Source organism: Gorilla gorilla, chromosome 7 (genome assembly GCF_029281585.2).
Source record: "Gorilla gorilla gorilla isolate KB3781 chromosome 7, NHGRI_mGorGor1-v2.1_pri, whole genome shotgun sequence".
Lineage (NCBI taxonomy): Eukaryota > Metazoa > Chordata > Mammalia > Primates > Hominidae > Gorilla > Gorilla gorilla.
The window spans coordinates 124,944,505-124,964,262 of NC_073231.2; the positions used below are offsets into that span (position 1 = coordinate 124,944,505).

Below are 19,758 nucleotides of genomic sequence, written 5' to 3' on the forward strand. Positions count from 1 at the left end.
CATTGTGCCACTTCTCCAACAACCTAAGAACCTCCCTGCCAGGGGCCACTGCTTTTCTCCTAATTACAACAGTGCCTCTGCTTCCCAGGTGCCTCTGTCTCTGCCTAGCCACTAACACACTGCTGCCTCCTTCACTAAGGAAGCCTTTCTGACGCTTCTGAGGACACTGTGATTCCCATGGGTAACCATCATGACTCCTCCACACGTGTGGCCTGTGATCAAACCACAAGGCAGAGCAAAGCTCTTTCCCTTTCAGCATGACTCTAATCACCACATCCAATGGGGTGACAGGAGCAAGATTGCTAGCACACATTGAGTAGCTGAGCACACACTGAGTAGCTGCCATTCACCCAGCACTGTGTGAGTGCTTGACAACCATGTTTAAATTTAATTATTTCAATGGACTTTGAGCAAAAAGATTTTATTATCTCAGTGAACGTTGAGGAAAAATACTTTATTATCTCAATGGACTTTTGAGAAAAAAAGACTTTATCATTCCCATTGAACAGATGAAGGAATTGAGGTAAGAATTATTAAGTCACTAGCTCAAGGCCACAGAGCCAGAAGAGGAAATTAAAACCCAGTTAAGTTCTAGTTGGGCCCTATGTTCCAATCAACCTGCTAAACCCACTAGCGAGCCAGAGAGGCCCCTACACAGTGTTGATGGCACCTCAGTGTTTTATGGGGCCAGAGGAAATGGCTACTTCGTCTCTTTACTTAAACCCCCCTTGGTCCCTGTGGAACTCCAGAGCACACACCTGAGTGTCAGACAATACAAGCTCTGCCCGGTTGCCGCTCCTCTCTGATGAGAGAGGCTATGCCATGAGTAAAGCCTTACAGCACTCACCCCTATCCTCTGGGATAATTCCTTTCTCAGAAGACCTCTTAGCCACTGAAAAATAGATTTCTATTTGGCCATCCACTATTTTACTGGACATGGCTCTGGATCCCAGCAATTGACACAACTTGAATTATTTCCCAAGATACTTCTCAGCCCCCAACACAAATAGGACATTTTGTGACTTCCCCAAATGGATAGACAGATATGCCCAGGAAAGTCCAGATATTTTTCATACTCAAACTGGAAGTCTTACTACCTGTAAGGTCACCCTCAGGGATAATTTGGTTTAACTCCAGTTATTTTTACTTTTGTGAAAACTGAGGCCCAGAGAGGTAAAATAACTTGTTATAGGTCATGCAGCTGCTAATAGGCAGCAGGACTAGAACTAGAAATCAGATTCCAGATTTTTGGAGCAGGCATTGTTCCATTCTACCATGTTACATCATTTTCCTCACCTTATATCATTCTCATTAAGCATAAAATGATTAGTTGGTTTTATAAGTTAACATTAGAAAAGGAGTTCATGAGATCAATGTATAAACATGACACAGAACTATTCTAGCTCAGTCACCTTGATGCAAGTTAAGTTGCTGATTCTTTTCTGGTAACTATCAGAAAGGGTAAACAACTAGGTGTTTTCCCAAAACTTTTTATTAATTGTATTAATTCACTAGATTCTTTCATTATGTGTTTTAATATGTATTTTATGCATGAGGACAGACCAATATTTTCAGTGGTTTGTTTTTTTTTAACTTTTATATTTCAGTGTATCTATACTTAGAACAATTTTTCATCTCTCTTTTCCTTTAGGTAGATACTAAGAAGGCATTTCAAGTTTAGGTCATGAAAGGAAGAATAAAATTCCAGTCAATAAAAGTGTAGGTAAAGATGAATCAGGAAGTAGTACTAAATGGTAATGATAAAAAATGATTTGTTTCATTTTAATATGAATTTAATAAGCCATGTCTCTCTCCAACTCTCTTACATAATAATTTGGATATGTATTAATCACTAGTAGAGATCACAGCAATATGCATTTATATGTATGTGAAGATCATGGGCTTTTATATGTATATATCATAGACTTTTATATATGTATATATATGTATATATATAAAACGTACATATATACACATATATACACACATATATATACGTGTATATATATAGTTTTGAATCTGAGCTCTGCCACTTACCTAGCTATACGAACTTAAGCTTAAATGTCTCCATCCATAAAATGGCCAAAACACTGAACTCATGGAGATAGAGAATAGAAAGATGATTAACAGAGGCTAGGAAGGGGAGTGGGGGGACCTAGAGACAATTAATGGGTACAAAAATAATAGAAAGAATGAATAAGACCTAATATTTGATAGGACAACAGGGGAACTATAGCCAGTAATAAATTAATTGTACATTTGTAAATAACTAAAAGAGTATAATTACATTGTAACACAAAGGATAAATGCTTGAGTATACCCAGTTTTCCATGATGTCATTGTTACACATTGCATGCCTGTACCAAAATATCTCATGCACCCCATAAATGTATACACCTACTATGCACCCACAAAAATTAAAAATTAAAAAAAATTTAAAAATACAATGGAGATCATATTGCCCACCTCAAATGCTTATTTTGAAAATTGAGACATGTTTAGTGTATAGCTTACCTATCATTTCTTTCACTAGTCTCCACTACTGTTTGTTACCATAAGCTCTCTCCCCCATTCCTAAAGAAAGGCTCATAGATTGTAAAGTCGGCTCCCCAAATAGAAACATACCAGGGAAAGACTGCTCCTTTCTCCTACTTATTGCAATTTTCTGCCTGTTTTCAGTCTTACTCCAAAGTCAACTTTTATTTGTCAAGAGCTCACAAACTTGAGATCACCTCTTCTCTTCGCTGATATTGCTTCCTTTCTGTAGTTCTCCAACTGAGCCTGGCGTTCCTTATTAGTAAAATGGAAATAACAGTGGTAAATATGCCTAGGGTTGTCATGGGGATTGCATGAGTGAAAACACAGAAAACTGAACCTCAGATTTCTCATCAGTAACATGAGGATGATAATAGTGTGACTTCTTCATAGGGTTGTGGTGAGGAAAAATGAGTTAAGCCGCGTAAAGCTCTTAGCACTTGAAGTAGTCTCAGGGACTCTGTAAATAAGAGCAAACCATGGGAGAGCAAAACCCAAGGGAGAATGAGATTGTGTTTCCTGTTTATCGTTCTTCCTTCTTCCTTTAAGAAACTTTTCCTTTAGCTACTGTCTGTGCCATACAGGCAGGCTATTCTACTGGCCTTCGGTCATTGATGATATATAGGCCAGGCACAAATTCTCTCTTTCTCTCTTACTCCTCTTGTTTATATTTACAAAATTCTACTTGTAGAAACTTGGTAAGTCTGTTAGCATGGAGTGGTTAGACTCTTCACATTTCTTCATGATATTTCAACCCATAACCAGTTTGTCTGTTTTTTTGCATTATGCATTGGATGTGCAATAGCCTATCATTTTATACAATTCTTTAAATTATATTTTATAGCTTTCTCTGCTCTTTTAGAAAAGAATTGTACATATACACAGTAAAAAATCTGACACTCAGAGATTCAAGTAAAGTAGCGCCTAAATAATGTGGGGTTTCTTTTCAAATTATTTACTGCAATTGTTCTTGATTCAACAGTTCTTGGAAGCATCAGTTTAGGTCTCTTGTGATCACGGGAAGACACTTGTATCTGTTAAACAAATTATATGAACAGGAGTCATTCTTTAGAATTTACAAAGGTTCATCCATTATTCTATTTAGGCTCAACTGACACCTATAAGGATCATGACCCTTATTTTAAGGAGAAGGAAACTAAAGCATACTGCTCTTGCATGCGATTTGACCACACAGTTGTGAGAAAGTTATCTGAGGAGAAACCCTGTGCCCCCCATTCTACCTCCCTAACTATGAAGAGAGGACCCTGATCAACCCAACTGATGAGAGAAACTGAGCTCTGTTAAATGAGATGATGTCATCTCATCTCAAGAATAATCAGCCATATCTTTTTTTTTTTTTTTTTTTTTGAGACAGTCTCGCTCTGTCACCCAGGCTGGAGTGCAGTGGTGTGATCTCGGCTCACTGCAAGCTCCGCCTCCTGGGTTCACGCCATTCTCCTGCCTCAGCCTCCCAAGTAGCTGTTACCACAGGCACCCACCACCATGCCCGGCTAATTTTTTTTTTTTTTTTTTAGTAGAGACGGGGTTTCACTGTGTTAGCCAGGACAGTCTTGATCTCCTGGCCTCGTGATCCACCTGCCTCGGCCTCCCAAAGTGCTGGGATTACAGGAGTGAGCCACCACATCCAGCCAATCAGCCATATCTTAATAAGACAGGATAGATGTGCTGAGGACACAAAATTCCTTTTTTTTTGTTTGTTTTGAGACGGAGTTTTGCTCTTGTTGCCCAGGCTGGAGAGCAATGGCATGATTTCTGCTTACTGCAACCTCTGCCTCCCAGGTACAAGCAATTCTTCTGCCTCAGCCTCCTGAGTAGCTGGGATTACAGGCACCTGCCACCACATCCAGCTAATTTTTTGTATTTTTAGTAGAGATGGGGTTTCACCATGTTGGCCAGGCTGGTCTTGAACTCCTGACCTCGGGTGATCCACCCGCCTTGGCCTCCCAAAGTTTTGGGATTACAGGCGTGAGCCACCATGCCCAGCCAACACAAAATTCTTTAAACAGATAACTCTTATTGTTATCTGCATTCAAGAGCTTATAGATTTTGAAGGTCATTTATTTGATGCTGCCCGGGGATAAGTGTATGTGCAAGACATTGTAGCATTGAGTGCAGTCAAAAATAGTTTTGATAGTGTGGTTCTGCCTGGCCTGAAATGAACCAGGATTTAGAAAAAGATTTTGCCAGTCAGAGCCAAAAGTTGTGAAAAAGTCATCTTTCTCTCATCAGACCACATACTGGGTGACCAAATGACAGGACAACCAAAAGAAGGAGGCCCATATGTCCAATGGGAAGTTGAGGGATGCAGTGTGGCAGCAAGTGTGAAAATATACTCTAGACAAAAGTGAAAGCTCCCAGAGAAATGTGCATGGGTTGGGGGGACTTTGATACACCATAAAGGAAAGTCTCTGGAACCAATTTATCAGTGTCACCCTAGCACCATGCTTCACTTGAATGGCAAAGCTGGACAATGTCACCAATGATTCTGGGGCAAAGCCAGTGCTAGACCACAGCCACAGACCAAATACTCTGAAATAAAGCTCACATAAAATGTACAAAGGCAAGGGATATGACCTGCTTTCCTCAATTAGAGCACACTTAAGATGATATTTTACTTTTCAAATTAAAATGAGCTCGAAATTTTGATTAGCCTGGGTAGAGAATGATTTTTTTTTTTTTTTTGCCTCTCCATGATTTGGGAGACAATACCATGTTGGTATCATTCTAATGTGGCCTAGCCACACTAATGTTAAATTTTTTTTCTGCTCCCTCTTTTTGATTCTGTAATATTTTAACTCTGAACAGATGAGTGTATGCAAAACTAAAATGTCCAGCGTTCTCAACTGCCAAGGTGTCCCAGCATCTGCCCACAGGGCTTCATTAATGGGAAGATAATCTCCTAAAATGGGTCATATCATCGCCTCTTCTATATCCTTTCTTGTCTTAATTTTAGAAATGTAGAAAAATGACTGGGTAGTGAGAGGGTAGAGCATGGAATTCTATAGCATCAAAGACACCACCAGTGCAACAAAGTTATTGACTCAGTTTTCTGGTTAGTAAAGACTCTGAGTCTTAGAGCAAAGGATGTTCAATGGAGGAGGAACTAACTAAGTGTTATCCTGCCCCCTTTTCAGTGGATAGGATTGACATTTTCATAAGGTAGAACACAGAATTACTCTTTTTTTTATTTTAGCTCCAATGGCTTCAACATAAATAAAAACTTATTATACTTGTCTGCTGCATTAATCAATTTTATGTTGCCATAATATGAAGGAATACCTTAAACTGGGTAGTTTATTAAGAAGAGGTTTATTTTGTTCATGCTTCTGCAGACTGTACAAAAAGTGTGGTGCCACCATCTGCTTCTGGTGAGGGCCTCAGGAAACGTACAATCATGGCAGAAGAGCAAAAGAAAGGACGATAGTGTCACACTCTTTCAAATAACCAGATCCTGTGTAAACTGAGAGTGAGAACCCACTCATTACCACAAGAGGAGCACCAAGTCATGCATGAGAGATCCTCCTACATGACCCAAACACATCCTACCAGGCCCCACCTCCAACAAGGGGGATTACATTTCAGCATGAGATTTGGAGAGGACACACATCAAACCATGTCATCTGCTAACCTAATTTTAATTGAACAGTGGGTTTTCTTTTCCACATAATTTTCATAGTTATTTTGCAGAAGTTGTGAGATTGTTTGTATCTGATCCAGTCAACCAAATGATAGTTTAAACCAGAGGAGCCAATGGAAGTCTTTGAGTAGAACAACATTAGATTTGCTTCTTAGGCAGAGAAATCTCTTAGCAGGGTTGAAGATAGACTGAAGGATATGAGAAGGTCTTCATGGGACATAAATGAAAGACAAGAGTTGAATTAGGGCTGTTGGAATAGAGAGAATGGGGTGCAATAGAGAGGTACTTCAGAAGTAAAATTGGGAGATCATGAGTTCTTAATTGTGTTTGAGTTACACGTGAACATCAATGGAAAATTCCAGCAGGCAGTTGGAAATAGATATCATAAATATTTCTTAGGCATTATTTTTCTAGAAAAACTAATCACATAGCCCATCATCTTGACTTACAGTTTTTATATTTTGTCTCATTTAGTGATTGAGGATTATCAAAGAGGATACTACAGTTCTCACAGATACTTGAGATGTTCATAGACTGAGATGTTGGTATACATAATAACACAGTTATCAAAGGTAATGGCAAAAACTGCAATTACTTTAACACCAACCTAATAACTACATTTAATAACAATACTACACTTTCTCCTTAAATTTGTTTCTAACTCACTTTGTACTGAAATAAGTTTTAGAGAGAATATTGCAGGTTACATATACAGAGTGTTGTAAATGTTTAGATGCCAAGAGCATAAATCTGCTCTGGGAAAACGTACACACACACAGGCACACACACACACCAACCAGGATGTTGCAGATCTGCATGACAGGGTAAGGTCTCACAAAGGCTTCCTTCCCCCTTGTCCTCTTCCTTGTACCTCTTTCATTTCTAGTGACTAGAAATTCCTCATGGCCCCTTGGATGCTACTGGCATAATGTAATAATGTAATATTCTGGAGCTCTCACTACCTTCTAAGCACTCTTCTAAGCTCTTCATGTGCATGACCACATTTACTGCTCACAGCAACCCTGTGAGGGAGGCACTTCATTTTTCTGACTTGCTGATGAGCAAACTGAGGCTTAAAGAATTTAAATGGGTTGCTAAAGTCCCATACCCTTTCAGTGATGGAGCCTGGGCTTGAACCAAGCGCTTTGATCCCAGATCCTATGCTCTTAACGACTGCATTGCATTGCAGAAGCATGCCACTTAGTCCTGAATTGATGGGATTTCTCTTTGTTTTTGTTTCTATGGGCCTGGCTGAGAATGCATTTTAATAATGAAAGATATGTGAAGGCAGAAGGAAACCTGCCTAACAAAACTTAATGTTGCATTTTTCATTAAGTACAGTGTTAGTTCCCACCCTCCCACCCCCACCCACTTACTCAGACATGCAATGACTGCAAAATAATTGCAGGCTCCAAGTGATCATTCTTTTTAAGCCAAATAAGCTTGAAAACGACAAAAAAAAGATACTTTGTAATTCAGATAGAAGAGACTGTAGGATACTTGAAATCCTCAGTTGTTTTCTTTGCTAGGTTGCAGAGGAACTAGCTGAAGGGGAAATGAAGTTCATGGGTCCCTGGAATTGATGGGGCACAATTAAGGGGTGAGTTGAGATAATAATCACACCCATCAATGACCTGGCTTGGACTCTAGTAAGCACCCCATAAATATTAGTGTTTATCCATATTGACATTGATATTTTTATTAGATAAATTAATTTCCTTACATATTGTGTTTCCTTGCATTTGTTTAGAATGTTAATATTGAAAATGAAAACTATTCATTTTGTTTTCTTCTTTGATATTTTATCTTGCCATTTGGGGAGAAAGCAACACAGGATGAGTTAAAAGCCAAGTCTCCTGACTCCTGTGTCATTGATCTTTCCAAAGCCTTGCTTTGTTGGATGCCAGCTGTAACCTACTCATTTGAAAGACTGTGTTCAGTGTCTCCTCCCACCCCACCAAACTGTTGGGCATAGATCATATCTTGTCCAAGGTAGTCCTGTATCCCTAGGACACAACACAGCTTGGTAGCTAGTAGAAATGCAGTAAAAATTGGCCAACGAACAAACAAGTAAGAAAATTGTGAGTTTTTGGACAACAGTCAAGAGCAAAGTGTAGAATATCTGTTCTTATCACAAGGAACTTACACTTTAATTAAATATTTGACATTAATACAAACAGTTAAATAATATTGCATTATTTAAATAATACTCCAAGGCAACAGTTAGAAAGTAGTAACAAGGAGCCAGATGGTGAATTATCAAGGAAATAACTCCATCAATAAATTCAGAGAAATTAGAATTTAACTTGAGACAGGACTTGTGGGTAGGATTTATAAAGAGATAAAGAGCCATAGTTCCATTTACATCATTTATTATTTATGTTTTATGTTGCAAGAGGGTTCTGTGCTTATTGTAACATGTAACATATGTAAGGATGTATAAAATGAAGATGTAAAGAAAAAGCTAATGATATCTCTTTTTACTATCACCCTTCCCTCTCTGAACCCTCTTCTCCCCTGTAGACATCATTAATAGCTTAGTATTAATACTTTTCTCTAATTTATTCCTTCCTTCTCTAAATGATGTCATACATACACAAATATAATACTCCCTAAGAGACTTTCTATATGTAACATGGAGCTCACTCTATATCCAAGAGCTTTTGCTAACTCCTTATTTTTAGTATCAGTATAATATTATATTTTGAATATAATTTTAATCATGGTAATGTTACTGTAATCCTTTTATTTTTAATCAGTCCCATGATGATACATTTTGTTTGTTTACAGTTTTTGTTTTTGCCACTACAAACATTCTTATTTATCCATTTGTTTTTACTGTTACTCCTATAAAATAGGTTGCCTAAGGCAAATTAGGGTATGCATGTTCTTTATTTTAATCATTATTGACAATTATTTTCTAGAAATGTTGTAGCAATTTACATAGCCAAGAACAATGAATGATAACATTCAGCTCTCTGCATTTACAGCATCTTTGGATGTGAATCTGATGATGAAATATGATATAGACTTATACATACATATATTTCTCTAATAGTCTGGACATTTTCATCTATTACTTATTGCTTATATTTTTAGATATTTTTATTTTATTGTCCTTTTTGCAAATCAATTTTCAAAAGCTCTTTGCATATTAAAAATATTACTAATTTCTTATGCCTTAGTGTTTGATTTTCTCCCTTATCATTCGTTTATAAACTTTGCGTATTTATATCTCTTTGAATTTCTCATATGCTATATATGTGTATCTTTCCTTTTATGACTTTTAGATTCTTCTCTAAACAGATTAATTGAAAATGAAAAAAATGTTTTTCGATGGAGGCAGGAACTGAAAGACATTTTGATGAACAATGAATAAACAGGTTGGACAGGAATAGAAGGTTGTGCAGCAGAGAAACTCCTGGGTTGTAATGAGTGTATATAAATTAAATGAGCCATTTATCAGAATGTCAGAAAATAATATGGGAAAGTTCCATTGATGCCAGCCTGTGAAGGTTCACATACTAGACTAATTAGTTTGAAGTGGCCTATAAACACAGAAGAACTGTTGAAACATTTTCAATTGGATAGTAGTATGATGGAAATATGATTTAATAAAGATTAATTTGCAAGATAGTTGGGAAAAGTGAAGTTCAGATTCAAGGAAACCAATATTTCAAGAACAATTTATTGAACAGACACTATTCTAGGCACTTGAGATACATCAATGAAAATCTTTAGGAATCACCTGTAAGGAATAGGGTTGCAGCATAAAGACAGGAAGATGTAAAATAACAGCAGCAGGGATGGGAGGAAAAAGAGAGAGTGAACATATGATGAGAATCAAGATGAGAGTGAGGAAGCTGATTCGGGCACCGAGCCTTGGAAATTAGAGCATGACTGTAATATTGAGAGACAAAGGTAAATTAGAAGAAGAAAGAAGAATATGGAGTGGACAGAAGAAGTAGAGGCAGTGGTGTGTGTATTTGCCGCCTGGGCTGCCTTATGAGATTATTGGCCATCAGCACAGACCTCCCACCAGGCTGGAGTCAATCCATTAATCAGCCATTATTGAGAAAGACATTTCAATCAATTACAAACTCATTTGACAGTATTGTCATTAAGCTCACATTTATCTACCTTGTCTTTAAGGATGTTACTCCTTTTCTTTTGAAAACAATTATTGAGCAATCACCTATTTACTGCTTCTCAGACTCTGTGCCAAGTGCTAGGAATACAGTCTGTCATCCCTGACCTGTCTTATCACCTATGACACAATGCAATAGGACGCTATAAAGTGAGAGGGGATTTCCCTCCAGGGAGTTAGTTTAGTTCTGACCATTGAAGACGGAGATGGAAGCAGGAAAATCTGTACTGAGAAGACTCCTTGGGAGAGGAGGTAACACGTGAGCTGAACTGACGAGGTACAAGGAGTTCAACAGAAGACAAAAATCCACATAATATTTCATTGGCGAAGACATTTTAGCACCAGCCTGCCCTCATACAAGGACAAATTTGTATTTTAGCTTATTTTCTTTGTATTTACCTTACAATGTAAGTTTATTCTGGTGGAACTCAGTCTAAAGGATCCTATTTACTTCTTTCTGACAAAGAATAGTGGAGAGTTTGAAGTGTGGGCAGGTAGGGTTAGGTGTTTCCTCCTTTGTGCTCCCACAGCAGCGACTGTCAGCATTTCTCACAGTAATTATCGGCTTCTTTGTCCATCTTCTCCTGAGGCTTTGACCTCTTCCTGGGAAGGAACCTCTCCTAATCATTATCTAGTGTTTGTACTAGTAAAGAAACTTGTGTTTGCAAGTGAAAGAGGTCAACACAAACCAAACTTACACTCGTCAACCAAACACACAGAGAAAAGCAGGGGAATTCATAGACCCACCTAACAAGAAGGGATTCAAGCTGAGTTAGGTCCAGCTGCTCAAGTCACGTGTTCTGGGATGAGTCTTCACACCATTCTGCTTTCCCCTGTAATGACTGTAATGTGGGTTCTCTCTTAATGGTGTCAAAATAGATTCGGATTCTTCAATGATAGTCTATCCTCTCTGAGACTCCTGCAGAAAGAGCAAGTCTCCATTTTTGAAAGTTCTAAATAAAATCCTCAAAATGAGACTTGTGGGCTCTTATTGGGTCACATGTGAATTGCTGAATGAATTACTATGGATACGATCTAAACCATATGGATTGAGAATGAGTAAGTGTGATTTCCTGCAGAAAACTGTGGAGCTGTTACCTGAAGCCCAGGGAGTGGATACCAAGAAAATGAAAGCAAAAAATGCTCAGTATGCTTGCAATATTTATGCATCAGTGAGAGCACATTCCATGCAAGCGGCTCTTTGATGAATTTTACCATCCATAATCTTACTTAATCTTTAGGTAACTCCATGAGAAAAGGGTCATCATCCCTATTTTCCCGGATAGGAAACTAAAGCAGGAAGGTTAATTATTTAGTATAAGATTTAATGTAAGTTTAAATAATTTATCAAATAATTTGACAAATTACTTAATAAAATTATTAAAATTAAATAATTTATAAATTCAGTATATTACATTAAAATGTAAGTATAAATTATTTAGTATAAGATTAAATAGCTGTTATATAGTAAATTCAGGAGTTGAGCCTAAGTATGTGTGACTATAAAATTCCTATTTTGTCCATTGTACTGAGCTTTCAGAGGGAACTTGAATGAGTGTCCTGTCTGCCAATACACATGTGGTTCCTGAAGGTGGAGGTCCTTGGCAAATCACATCTTTGTAAAGAGTTGCTGTCTTTCTTATAAGACTCTTCCTGAGACAGCTTTTCCCCTTAAAGAAAGTAGTTTTCTATGGATTAAGATGCAGTTGGTTCTTTTTAAACCATATCCTTACTTTAAGCCCATAATAAACAAAATTTTTGAATGCTTTAAATGTGTTAGGAAAAGTGCTAATGGTTTTATGTGAAAAATCTCATTTCCTGCACATTCCACATAAGATAATGTTAGGATACCATATTATCCTGTTCTAACCTTGCTAATAAAGGCATACTCAAGACTGGGTAATTTATGAACGAAAGAGATTTAATTGACTCACAGTTCCACATGGCTGGGAAGGCCTCACAATCATGGTGGAAGAACAAGGGATGTCTTACATGGCAGCAGGCAAGAATAGAGCATGTACAGAAGAGCTCTTCTTTATAAAACCATCAGATCTCACAAGACTTATTCACTATCACAAGAACAGCATGGAAAAGACCTGCCCCCATGATTCAATTATCTTTCCCCGGGTCCCTCCCATGACACATGGGAATTGTGGGAGCTGCAATTCAAGATGAGATTTGGGTGGGAACACAGTTAAACCATATTAGATAGAATCTCAGAAAAATCTCTTAGAAGACACCTGCCCCACTATCATGTAGATAGTTTTTTTTCTATTCCTGAGAAGCACACTGTTGTTTATTTGTTCTTGAGCAACGTTGCCAGGGTCTGGGCCTCCCTTTTCCACAGATAACCTGCCTCATGACAATGATGGTTGCAAACGTATAATGTCTACAAATTAGTCTTCATTCAAAATCCATGCTTGCTCGCTTTTTATGTTTTTATTAAAAGACATACAAAGAAAGCTTCCCCTAAATTTCCATCACAAAGCTATTAAAGTGAATCAAAGTAGCATGGGTCTCAGAGTGAGGGAGCCACCCCCAGGATGGGAGACTCTAGAACAGGTAAGCACTCTAGTTATTTCCAATTATAGATAAGAAAATGGGAGCACTGAGAGTTTAAATATCATAGCTAAGTTCACAGAGCTGATAAGCAATGTGATTAAGATTTGACGCCTGAATATGCAAGGTCAGGACCCTCCCCTGGGCTTCATCAATACGTCATCCCACCTTTCCATGAATGACTCCCTTCTGTGAATCACCAGTGGAAATTTTTCTTCTTCCAACCACTCTGTCCAAGGCAGTTTCTTGATCTAACAGTTCTTTCAGAAGAGAAAATGGAATTATTTGTCATGATTTGTTTTCAAAGGACTTAGGCTTACTCCTCTGAATGTCTGCTTCGCTTCTAACTACTCATTTCTTACTTGTATGAGATTATATATAGCACAGCAGTGTGGGCCTGAGATGAACAAGATCACAGAACTCTATCAAGGTGACGTTTTCAAATGCCTACAGCCCTTTAAAAAGCAAGACTGATATAATGACAATATGTTTATATAGGAGTTTGTTCTTACCCTTTAAAAACACTTACTGAAGTACTTAAGGGAGATATGTTCATGTCTATAATTTACTTTTTAAAAAAATATAGCAAAAATAATTACATGAAGCAATGACAATGTGCTAATTGGTAAATCTCAGTAATGGGTTTTTATCTTTAATTCTGTGAAAAGTTTTACAATAAAGGGTAAAAAAAAAAACACAGCCAAGTAAAAGAGTAAGTAATGATTATATAATAGAGATTGAGGTAGTGAATACTAAGAAATAATCACTTATCTACTTCTATTCTCATTAAAGCAGACACTGATGAGTTTACCAAATGAGACAGGCACGGTGTTGAACACTTTTCATCCACTGTCTCCATTAATCCACAGCAATCCTATGAGGTTGGGATTATTCTCTCCATTTTGGATGAGAAAACTGAGATTGGAATAAATGAAATGGCTTGTTTCAGAGTACTCTTAACCAAGGCAGTGCACTCTCTTTGCCTTAGGGAAAGCTGTGCAGAAGTGGCTGACTTGAAAGAATTCAGGATAGCCAGGAGCAGGCAGGTTGGGTAGGTGAAGGCACCAAGGGAATGATAAAATGGATGAATGGGGAGAAGGCTAACAATAGCAGGTCCCAATGAGGCCTGAAGATTTCAGTGAAGTGATGAGGTTGAGATTGGGGAAGTAAAAGTACTAGGGAGTGGTTTGTTTTATGACTCTACTGGTACGTGTCATGTATGTAAGAGGTATGGGGCATAATTGATGACTACTGAAATTTCCAAGAATGAGGATGCAATTGGCATAGATGGGAAGAAGATGTAAGTAGGAGTGGGAAGGGTATATTTTAGGCAGGAGTTCTTGCCTTGTTAAGAAATCACAACGTACCAGCTATCCCATTCAATTCTTTATTTTTTCTTTCTTCTTCTTTTTTTTTTGTTGTTGTTGCTGTTGAGATGCAGTCTCGCTCTATCACCAGGCTGGGGTGCAGTGGCACGAACTGCAACCTCCACCTCCCGGGTTCAAGCGATCTCCTGCCTCAGCCTCCTGAGTAACTGGGATTACAGGCACCTGCCACCAGGCCCAGCTAATTTTTGTATTCTTAGTAGAGACAGGGTTTCATCATGTTGGTCAGGCTGGTCTTGAACTCCTGACTTCAAACAATCCACCCACCTCGGCCTCCCAAAGTGCTGAGATTACAGGCGTCATCCACCATGCCCAGTCTATCCCATTCAATTCTAAGGCTGATCAGGAGAAAGGTTACTAACAACAACTCCCCAGTCTATAAGATTGTTTTGACAAAGGGAAAAGGATTTTAATTAATTAATTTTAGCATCTCCAAAACAATTCACTACTTTTTAATAAGTATTTCCTTTGAGTAAAGGGTACTGGCCTGGATTCCAACTAGAATTCAATTTTAAAAGACATTTTGCTAATTGGGCAGGGGGAAAAGTCCTATCTAAGAAAATGCGGTCAAATGTGTGCTCTGTTGGAATTCTGCTGGTGGCTTGGGGAGTGGGTGTGAGCAAAGCAAATAATTTTTGTAAAATTGAAATTAGCTTATTTCAGTTTATAGCTTTTCACTTAATTTTCAAATACAAGTGGCTATTTCTAAATGAAGTAAAATAGTGTAAATTGTCCTACTCATCCAATAAATACAAAAACAAACAACTGTGAGCCAGGTCGGCGGGGAGGTGGGGGGGGGGGTCCCTATCCAAATCTTGCTTTTACATCTCCCTTCAGTTCTCATTAAAGTAAGTACCAAAGATCAAACAAACCCAGGACCCATGCTGAAGGCTAGGGCTCAAGTTGTTTACTTCATCTGTGCCAGCAGCCTGCTTGGCCACCAGGCTGGGATGCAGTCACATGGGTTGAAGAATAATAAATAATCCTGTTTCACCCTCCCAGATCTCCATCAAGAGCCACCAGGGAGCAGTAGATGACTAAGTCACTCACCCGGCTGCCTCTGGTTAAACATTTGCTTGAAAACGAATGGGAAAGCTTATAGAAGGGGAAGAAGGAAGGAGAAAGAATAATGGCACCAATAATTCACATCTGTGTGGCATTTTGATTCTCAAAGGGCTTCACATATATGCTTGTTTTTATCTTGCCTTTTCATGAGCAGGACGTGCATCATTAGTCCCATTGTACAGAAGAGGAACCCAAGACCCAGAAATGCTAAGGCAGGAATTTGTTCTAAATCATCCAGCTTGTTCAGAACATGGGCTAGGAGGACAAATGCCCCTGTTTGAATCCTGGCTTTACCACTTATGAGTTATGTGACCTTGGATGTTACTTAACCTCTCTGTGACCCCATTTCCTTTTCTGTAAAATGGAGCAAAGAATAGTATCCATCTCAAAGCTTGCTGTGGGGATCAAATGATAGATTGCATGTCAACTGCTAAGAACATTTTTGGCACAAAGTATTTGATAAACACTGCTATTATATTTGTAGAATGTCTTATGGTTCACACAAAGTGTATTCAGTTCAACTACATTTATTAAACACCAGAGCCAGGCACTGTGCTAAATTCTGGAGATGCTAGAAAAAATCACTTATGATCCCACCATGCTTTGGGTCACAGGGAAATGTAAGAGATAAGTGGAAATACACCGACACATTTGGTATAAAGTGTTATTTTTAAGCAACAAAGGTAATTAGAGGGAGAATTTAGCCCAGTCTGGGAGTATTAGAAAGGACTCCCTGAAGGAGAATACTTTTCTAGCTTTACCTTTGCTACACACCCTCTGGAAAAAAAGTGTAATTTTTGTCTATTCTATGAATGCATGAAAAAAAGCTCAGATAAGTTAAAGGACTTCCCAAAGTCCCTCAGTGAATGGCAAAGTGGTGTCTCAGTTATGCTACCCCATCCCAAGGATACATTTCCTGTGAATAAAGTCATTAAGTAATAAGCTGTTTTTTTTCTTTTCTCCCACTATCTTTCTTGCCTAAAAGGAAACAAAAACTATATTTCTTTCTGCAACTCCCCTTTTTGCCCTGACAAATTTGGCAGGGTGCCAAATTCTGTAAAATCCGCCATCTGCTAAGAGTCACAGAACCTAGACCAAAAGGGACAACTGTATACCATGATGAATCTAGAGGGATAGAAACGTACATGTTGTTGAATCCTCATTTGACTACTAAAAGCTCTATGACAATAGGCAAGCAAGTTAACCACATAGTCTCATTTTTTTTTCATTCATGAAATAGAGCAATACGAGTTTCCATCTCCTAGAATTGCTATGATGACTACATGTCAAGTCCTTAGCTTGTGCTTGGCTGACTTTATAATTGCTCAATAGACATTCGCTGTTAACTTTAGCTAGAAAAATGTAATCTACAGGAGGATCACTTGAGTCCAGGAGGTTAAGGCTGCAATGAACTGTGTTCACACCACTGCACTCCAGCCTGGGTGACAGAGAAAGACACTGTCAGAAAGAGAGAAAAAGAGAGAGAAGGAAGGAATAGTGGGAAGGAAGGAGAGTGGGAAGGAAAGGAAGGGAAGGAGGGAGGGAGGGAAAGAGAGAGAGAAAGAAAAAAGAAAGAGAAAGAAAGAAAAGAAAGAAAGAAGAAGAAAAAAATTTCATCTAGTTCACTCAGTTCTTACCTCTGGTCTGACCACAGATATCACCTGTGCATTCTTTTCTGAAAGCCATCCTAGGAGGCATCTATAGCTTCCCTTGTGAAGTATTTCAATGTTTGATCAATCTCACACCTGGAAATCCAACTCTTCCATACATTATCCTTGCTTTCACTTAAAATTTCAACATTCTGCACTCAGAAAAAAATAAAAAGACAATCTCTGGTCGTGTTTTTTCCTGGATAAATCAATGAACATCACAAGTTACTCTCGCTCAAATTGTCTCATCCCAAGAACTTCATTTTTGTCTTTAGAAGGTTTTGTTTTTCCTCCTTTCATCTGCTGATGGACAGGGTTCTTTCATGCCCTGAGATTGCTGTGGTGATAATGCAGGTATCTGGTCATAATATCGTGTGTTGTGTTCTTTGTTTTCAAAGCACATTCACATGCTCACCTTGTTGATCCTAAAACAACTGAGTGAGGCGTGGAGAGCAGATACTATCCCCACATTTAGGAAAGGAAGCATAAAGGAAAGAAAAACAGCAGCCATCATTGCTAAGCACTGATTGTATCCCAGGTGTTCTATGTCTGTTGTCTCATTTGAACTTCCTGAAAGCCCACTCCAGTAGGTGTTATTAGATCAATTTGCTGGAGAGAAAAGTGAGACTCAGAGAGGGAAGTTCTGTACTCAAATTTCTCCAGATAATGAGTGGTGGAGCTGAGACTTCAGTCAAATCTGTCCTAGTCCAAAGCCAATAAACACAATCACCGGCCTGTTGAAGATTTGTTGAAACCATCAGTGACTAACATGGCATTAAAATCCAAGACTCCTGATTCTCAGTCTGGGCATTGTTCATTAAACCATTCATTCAATCTTTAATTCTTCAAGGTGCTGGAGCTACAGTTGCCTGTGATTAAGACAGTTGCCACTCATGGAAAACTGCTTCGTGGCTTCTCCATTCCTAGTCTCCTATTCCTAGCTTCCTAGGTCATGCCTACAATTTTGGAGTTCTCAAGCATGCAGTCAGAGAGTAATAAGTTATGTGCGCCTCTGTGTGTGTGTGTGTGCGTGTGTGTTTGTGTAAATTTTATGTTTATTGTCCATACAGAATTTGCTAGATTCTACAGCAAGAATAAAGATTTGTCAGGCCAAACATCTCAATTCAGCAACAAGAATATTTCTTCAAACATAGAGTTGGATGTGGAGAAAAGTGAAAAATAAAATATACTGGAAGTTTCTTCCTTTCACCTGATTGTCAAATGCATGTGAACATACATCCATACTCACATCTGGATTGTGAGGCAAGCGCTGAGCTGAGGGAAAGATTGTAACCATGTCCACCTTACCCTGGGAGAATGTGCTCATGTTACTGTTTGAGATGCTTCACTCTATCTCATTTTCTGTTTCAAAAGGAGATGATGGTGAAAAAGGAGATCCAGGAGAAGAGGGAAAGCATGGCAAAGTGGGACGCATGGGGCCGAAAGGTAACTAAAATAATGTGAAACTGACATTTTAATATCATAATTGTTCTTCTCTCTCTCCTGGCCCTTGCCCTGGAAATTAGCAGCTTTCATAATGCCCTCTGCCCCAACAATGCCCGAAATATATTTCACACATGAATTAACTCGCCATCTGAATGCCCTTCTGAGATTACCTGTCAACAAGACTCTCATATGTTTCTCAAGTTGCATTCTTTAGGGCTGGCTGGTGTGGGACACTGGGAGCCCCAGGGAAAAGCAGTGTCTGAGAATATTTAAGAAACGATGTTTTATAGTGCTGTGTTCATAGCTGTGTCTCCCTTCTAAAGCCACTGCTAAGCAGCATTTTTTTTTTTAGCTGGCACAGAGCTTAAGGAGGAAGATAAAAAGAAACAAAAAGGGCTACCTGATTCATTGATCTATTCACCTTTCCCCAAGATCTCTTTATTTCTTTAATTCTCTCCTTTGTTATATACAAAAGAATAACACACTGGAGAAATGGTGGGGTATGGGAGGAGTGGAATCAAAGATGAAGAGAGTAACACAGATATGATTAGGAAGTGTCTTCACTCACAAAGCTGGGAGTTGGCTTCGCCAAAATATAACTTCTAGGTTGTGATGTGTATGTGTGCACCTTCTGAACACTTGAAATATTTCTTGCCAACTGCTACAAGAGGGCTGCCCTAGACCACTTATTTTAAAATCTTGAATAATTTAAAAGAAAGAGAGACTCACAGACCTGTGAGACCTCAATTTGGGAAATGCCGACTTAAACCTATGTATACATATGCATGTCGATTACAAGACTATTCTTACAAAATAAAGATTTTTAATTGGCAAATATTTTTTAGACTTTTATAAAAAGAAATAGCATTGGAAGAGCTCAGTGATTCCTAACCATAGTTTTTTGAATGAAAACTCAGCAGGACCATGTCTGATGTCTCTTTGATCATTAGGTTTTATGACTGCATGTTCCCCGCCCTGTTTTTAAGTGGCACAACTGTTAAATCTTGTTTTAAAAGAGAGAAGAAATAGAAGTCCAGAAGGAAGACAAAATGGAGCTAAAGAAGAACAAAACCAGAATCGAGTCAAGAATACTTTCACCTGGCCCTTCTCTAACCTTTCTTTTAAACATCCTCTGCCATAGTCATTCTAGAAATACTATATCAGCAAGTATTTTAATATCATCATGTCCATAGTATATATTCATATTCACTCACATTTTAATTTTAATACATACATTGTAAGTCTGTTAAACTAGACAATATAGCATGGGATATATATTAGATATCACTGGTAGAAGAATATACTTGTTGGTAT

At 38.3% G+C, this 19,758-nt stretch overlaps 1 protein-coding gene across 1 annotated transcript in view; it reads left to right on the forward strand.

The window, feature by feature from the left end:
* The window catches only part of COLEC10 (collectin subfamily member 10), a 48,910-nt gene that overhangs the window by 4,713 nt on the left and 24,439 nt on the right, over window positions 1–19,758 (forward strand). Inside the window, exon 2 of the mRNA XM_004047465.4 lies at window positions 18,373–18,444. Coding sequence (XP_004047513.1) covers window positions 18,373–18,444 — 72 coding nt within the window. The remainder of the gene's footprint in view (window positions 1–18,372; window positions 18,445–19,758) is intronic.